The sequence below is a fragment of the Otolemur garnettii genome, unplaced genomic scaffold (assembly GCF_000181295.1).
Source record: "Otolemur garnettii isolate 467f Iridium unplaced genomic scaffold, OtoGar3 scaffold00016, whole genome shotgun sequence".
In the NCBI taxonomy this organism is placed as follows: domain Eukaryota; kingdom Metazoa; phylum Chordata; class Mammalia; order Primates; family Galagidae; genus Otolemur; species Otolemur garnettii.
The window spans coordinates 28,744,283-28,750,280 of record NW_003852411.1 but is presented as its reverse complement, the minus strand read 5'-3'; the positions used below and the strand labels follow the sequence as shown (position 1 = coordinate 28,750,280).

Sequence of the window (5,998 nt, the reverse complement as noted above, 5' to 3'; positions counted from 1 at the left end):
AAAAAAAAAAAAAGAAATTTGAAGTATCTGGATTTAGAATAGACGTGCCGTAGGATATATAAAATAGTCTTAGTTGGAACTTTTCTGTTATAAAGATTATTTATCTCAAAATTGATCTAGAAATCTAATGTGCGAAGTTTCTACCTCATTGTAGCATATGCAAGCAAGACTGCACTCTCCTACAGATGTGTGGAGTAAGCCGTGGTGTAGTTATTTTTGGCACATAATAAACGTGTTGCAGCAGGAAAAAAATGATCAAGAAGCTGAAATCTTAAATTTACTGATTCAAGTCTTGAGAGATTGAGCTGATGGGCCTAATACAACTTCTCTTGACTCTGAAAAATAAATAAAAGAGTTGGTTTAGTTCATTTAAAATTTCTATCTGGTCTAATACTCTATGAATATTTGTACTGTATTTGAAATAGCTACTACACTGTAATAGAAACATAGAGTATTGGATCATAAGTAGGTACGAAGTTTTAAACAAAACTGTGTATTTCTGACTTTGTTCCACTTGGTGTCACTCTTGAAGTTTACTGTTAAAAGCTTTTAGAATCAATTTAAACTTTATAGAATCAGAGAGTATTGAGCCTGGAAAGGACCTCAGAGATCATCTTATTACCTCCTTTGATCTCAGAAATGAGCACCCGAAATTCCAGTCCTGGGCTCAAGGGTAGTTCTTCGTGTTGGCAGAGCCAGGATTAGAATTCATGTTTCCTAACTTCCGGTCTTGGTATTATATTACGTTATATGTCTACACTGCTTAGATTAGCTAAGCTTTTGTTGGCAGTCCAAAAAACTCTAAACTGATGGGCTAACTTTTGTGAGAACACTAATCACACAGATGTGTTAACCAGTCATTCTTCTCCATTACCTGTGGGCTCGCTAAGATAAAGCCAGCCTTGGTCTTCGCAGATTCACCATGTAGCTGTGTGTCTGCATATAGTGTAGCAGTCACTTAGTGAATGAACAAATAAACCTTAGGATGGAATCAAAGTGACTAAACTGGCATATATTAAAAACCTTTAGAAATGTTAGAAAACATTTATGTAATCTATCCTCTCTTTCTAATACGAAAATTAAGGTATTAAAACCTATATTTAAAAACACGTAAGTTAGGGAGTGACCCAAAGTGTGGTAGTAGGATTCTTTGCAGTTCTTCTTTAATAGGTCCCTATCTTGATGCATTAAATATTTTTTTATTGAGTGAGAGCCTTGAAAGAAGACTCAAAAGGCTGAGGTGGTTTACCAAGTATAAAGCAAAGAAGATAGGAATCATTGTTAATTGAAGAGTATTTTGTAAAGCAGTTACAGGCACTTTGAGGTTAACGTGTTATTTTGGACTCAGTTTTTCAGGATTTAACTTAGGAAATATTGAACAAACTTCTTTTATATTGTATATCTTTTCTGTATAATGTAAACTGATTTCCATCTTCATGCAGTTTACAAATGATTTCTTTTATAATTTAGATTTTTATAATTAGAGGTTAATGTCATAGAAGTAAACCTTTGGGAAATGTAAAATGTGAATATGCTTATTTTTTACTTTCTCTGGCTAGGAGCAGGAATATAGAGAGGTGATTGGAAAATAAGTCTTGTGTACATTAAAAAGTTGGAATGAGAGGAATGTATTTTAAGTTCCCTGTCCAGTAAGATACCCATGATAGAGTAAATGAAGGTGATGATAGGTTGACAGATAAGAATTGCAGATAGGCCTATGACTGGGTTAAATCATTTTGCTGTATAATGTTTCCCTCCTGCTTAATCTACTTCCTTGGTAGAATATTTCTTTTCATTGAATGCTGTATTCCTGGTGAATGTAATTCCTGGTGTAATTCCTGGTGTAATTCCTGGTAGAATATTTCTTTTCATTGAATGCTGTATTCCTGGTGAATGTAATTCCTGGTGAATGTAATTCCTGGTGAATGGTGAATGTAATCCACCATTTCATGGTGGCAAACAGTAAAACTATACAGCAGACTTAGTTATTCAGTACCCCTGCCTCACTGGGCTAGACTCAGGGCCTGTATTTCTAATTGCTGTGTAAATGAAGTTCTCGATAGTGGCTTTAGTTTGGAAAAGGCTGCTACTGGCTGTATTTAATATAATAAGTCAGTTGCTAAAGAAAATGATGTTACATACATGCTTAGACTTGTCAAATTAGACTTGTCAAACTGGGGACAGATTTTTAAAACTGTGAAGCATGCTCAATTGATATTTGGACAGGACAAAAAAATACCCTCATGTTTTTTATTGTTTGATACGTCTATCAGATACTCATCTCATGTGAACTTTGATTTTGTTTTAGTGCATTGAATACAGTTCTTCTGTAATTTTCTTCTCAATACTTTAGGCCAGAGATGTGTAGGATTAGGGTGGTAGCATATCACAATGACCTGTGCGGTTTGTTTAAAATTATATACTTTTGCATTTCCATCTGGTTTTGATATACACTCTTTTCTCAGATTTCCCAGCAGCCCAGAGCCATTGATAAATTATTACTAGTTTTCAAACTTTTTTATAAAAAGCATCAAATGTCTTATTTCAAACAAAATCTAGTATGCAACAAATAAGTATGGGTGGGCTTTCTGATTAAAATTGTGTGGGAGCCCAGTTATCTGCCTGCTCTAAACTGTCTTCCTCTTAATTAGATCCCTGAAGAACAAGGAAAATGCTATGTTCATGAATGAAAATTGAAGAAATTCTATTTCATATGAAGTAATGATTTGGGCAATACAAAGTGAGAGACGAAATACCTTATGTTTTTTGTCTTTTGAAACTCACAGAAATTTCATTTTTTCTCAAAGTAATTGGATATGGTTAAGGATACATTAAATACTAAAAAATACAAGATGGGGGTGATATAGACTCCTCATTTTAGTATTTCCCATCCAATGTGATTTCTTTTGGCCCGTAGATGTGTATATAATGGAATTTATACTCCATGGTTTTGCTAGGTGATAAGAGGAAGATAATAATATACTTCATTTCTAGTTGGAAAGTAGTCTGTCAAAGTGTATAAAAATGCATGGTTGATTGTCTAAAAATTCTTAGTGTACACAAAATTGTAAATGTGGCATTTGACAATGGCAAATCTCCAAAGAAGCATTTAATTGCATTTCTTCCTCTACTGTTGTCTTTCTTTGGTGGGCAGGTGGTAGAGAAAACGAACCCTACAGAACCAGTTGGAGTGGTTTGCCGAGTGGATGGAGTTTACCAGGTGGTAGAATATAGTGAGATTTCTCTGGCAACAGCACAAAAACGAAGCTCAGATGGACGACTGCTATTCAATGCCGGGAACATCGCCAACCATTTCTTCACCATCCCATTTCTGAGAGATGTTGTCAAGTATGGGCAAGATGGGGACCTTTTAAAACTGTATTTTTTGTTAATCAGACCCTAAGTCACTTGAGAGGTAGGCAGATCCCCCCAGTCCATGTCCCACAGAATTCATCTTTCCTGAAGACTCCTTTTATCAAGTGGACATTTATCTCACATTGTGATTGTTTTAGTAAGATTTATCACTAGGAGGGACTTAGTAGGAGTCCCTTCTTCAGTACATTAACTGGAGTTGAAAGCATTTCTCCCTTGTCCCCATCCCCCAACTGTGGGCTAGGTTCTGTTGCAGCAAAGAATAAGAAACAAAACTGTCTTCTACAACTGGGAGCTTTTTAAAAATACAGATATTTACAGAGTACATCTTTCTTTTTATCGACTAGTTCCTAACTATCCTGAGTTGTTAAAGTCACTTATTTTGACTGAAACATTAAAAAGGTAAAGATAAAGAATTGACTCATTCTGTGTTTAGGATATCTTACTACCCTGTGAGTAAATGTTTCAGTAAACATGTTTTGTAGACTATGTAGTTCTTTGTAAAGATCCCATTTGATGTTGAGATATGTGTCTCGGAATTTGGCAGTACATCAACTGAATGGAATTTCTGGAGGTAGATCCATGACATCTGTATTTTTAAAAAGCTACCTGTACAATTCTAATTCACCTGTCTCTCCCAGAGTGGCATTTAGGGCTTAGTGCATTAAAGAGTGGAAAACAAAAGAACTTAAGATTTGTATGAAAACCAACTTGTATGCTTTGTATGAAAGGATAAAATAGGAGCTGTTTTATTTTATCCCACCATATTTTAGCATGAAGGATATTCTCACTTTTTCATTGTCATGATAGCTTTTAAACATTCAGGATAACTGCCTACTTTTTACAGAGTTAAGGTTTACTTTAAAATTTCAACTCCAGCTTCAAAATATTTCCCATTCTACTATGTCATTTGTAGCTGTGTTACTAATTCATCTATAGTAACTTTTAATACTCATTTTTATCTTACATTTGAAGAGATTTGGGACAAGAAGTAGAACATTTTATAAGAGACATAGAAATTATGGGAAAGACATTGAGGTGTATATATTTGTAATGTGAAAATGATTATTTGATTGTTTTAAAATATAAGGAAATGAATGAGGGAAAATCATTTTTTATTTAAATGTGAACTGAAACTTAACAAATGGTTTTGTTTTCACTTCAGTCTTAGTACTGCTTGATGCATTATCTCTTGAGAGTTTTCAGATTTTCTGGCATTTTAAACCTGGAAAGTGATTGTATCTTTTTTCCCTCTACTTAGTATTTATGAACCTCAGTTGCAGCACCATGTGGCTCAGAAGAAGATTCCATATGTGGATTCCCAAGGGCTGTTAATTAAGCCAGACAAACCAAATGGAATAAAGATGGAAAAATTTGTCTTTGACATCTTCCAGTTTGCAAAGTATGCTTTGAATAGCACCAGTAAGATTAAAGACATGTCTTGAAATGCTGTTTTTTGTTCTCTTAGGCATGAAACTCTTTTCAGGAAACATTTGATAGTATGTATCTCAGCTACAATATTTTGATCATGAGTGTGTAGTCTAGATGCATTTATCATTCTCTCGGATAAAATCATCACTCCAGGAGTACGCTCTGAGTGGCCTAAGAGTCCATCTATCTTTTTATCAACTAGTTCCTGCCTGTCCTGCAGAGTTGTTAAAGTTGTATATTTTGATTGAGAGATTAAAAAGGTGAAGATAAGGAATCGACCCATTCTGTGTTCAGGATAGCTCACTATTCTGTGAGGAAATGTTTCAGGAAACATGTTTTAGACTGTATAGTTCTCTATAAAGGTGACATTTGATGTTGAGGTATGTGTCTCAGAATTTGGCAGTATGAAATGTGGAAGACAAATTATGGTTGTATACGATTAATCTCTCCATATTTATTTCTCAGTCATCCTTTTTTGCCTGTTTGTCTTAAACCTGGGACAGATCCTAATGTGATCTTTATGCATCAGAAAGATGAGATATAAAATGAGGTGTTTTATAGTTGGAGATGGAAATGATTCCTCATTTTGCACTGGAAAAGAAAATTTCAATGTTTTTTGGCCTAAGGAGGGCATTTACTTTATTCAGCATTCATTTGACATTAGATTAAGATTAAGAGAGCCTATTTTTGAACACAAAAGACTTAGCTTAGAGAGGAGTCAGAGGCCATGTATGTAGGTAGTTTTTTTACTTGTTAATGAAGTCTCTGTATGGTCTCACTCTAGGAAGTTTGTGGTGTATGAAGTATTACGGGAAGATGAGTTTTCCCCCCTGAAGAATGCAGATAGTCAGAATGGGAAGGACAACCCTACTACTGCCAGACATGCGTTGATGTCCCTGCATCATTGCTGGGTCCTCAATGCGGGGGGCCACTTCATAGATGAAAATGGCTCTCGCCTTCCAGCAATTCCCCGGTAAGTCAGTATTTTTTCTTTTTTGTATACATGCTCTCTTGGACTTCTTTCTTTCTCTCGCTGATATACTCCTAGATTCTTTTTCAAAAGCAAGGGAAGGAGGGTTGGAGGAGGTGGTCCACTTTTTGGGGGGGGGGGGACACACAATTATAACAGAGTTCTAATTTAACAAAAGCAATCAATATAACCTGGCTCTGTGTACCCTCATTGAATCCCCAACAA

At 35.3% G+C, this 5,998-nt stretch overlaps 1 protein-coding gene across 2 annotated transcripts in view; it reads left to right on the top strand.

Moving 5' to 3' along the window:
- UAP1 (UDP-N-acetylglucosamine pyrophosphorylase 1) overlaps window positions 1-5,998 on the top strand; it is a 33,737-nt gene that overhangs the window by 21,205 nt on the left and 6,534 nt on the right. For both annotated transcript variants that reach the window (XM_012802695.2, XM_012802694.2), the window contains exons 6-8: window positions 3,155-3,348; window positions 4,634-4,774; window positions 5,588-5,776. In XM_012802695.2, the coding sequence (XP_012658149.1) occupies window positions 3,155-3,348; window positions 4,634-4,774; window positions 5,588-5,776 (524 nt within the window). The remainder of the gene's footprint in view (window positions 1-3,154; window positions 3,349-4,633; window positions 4,775-5,587; window positions 5,777-5,998) is intronic.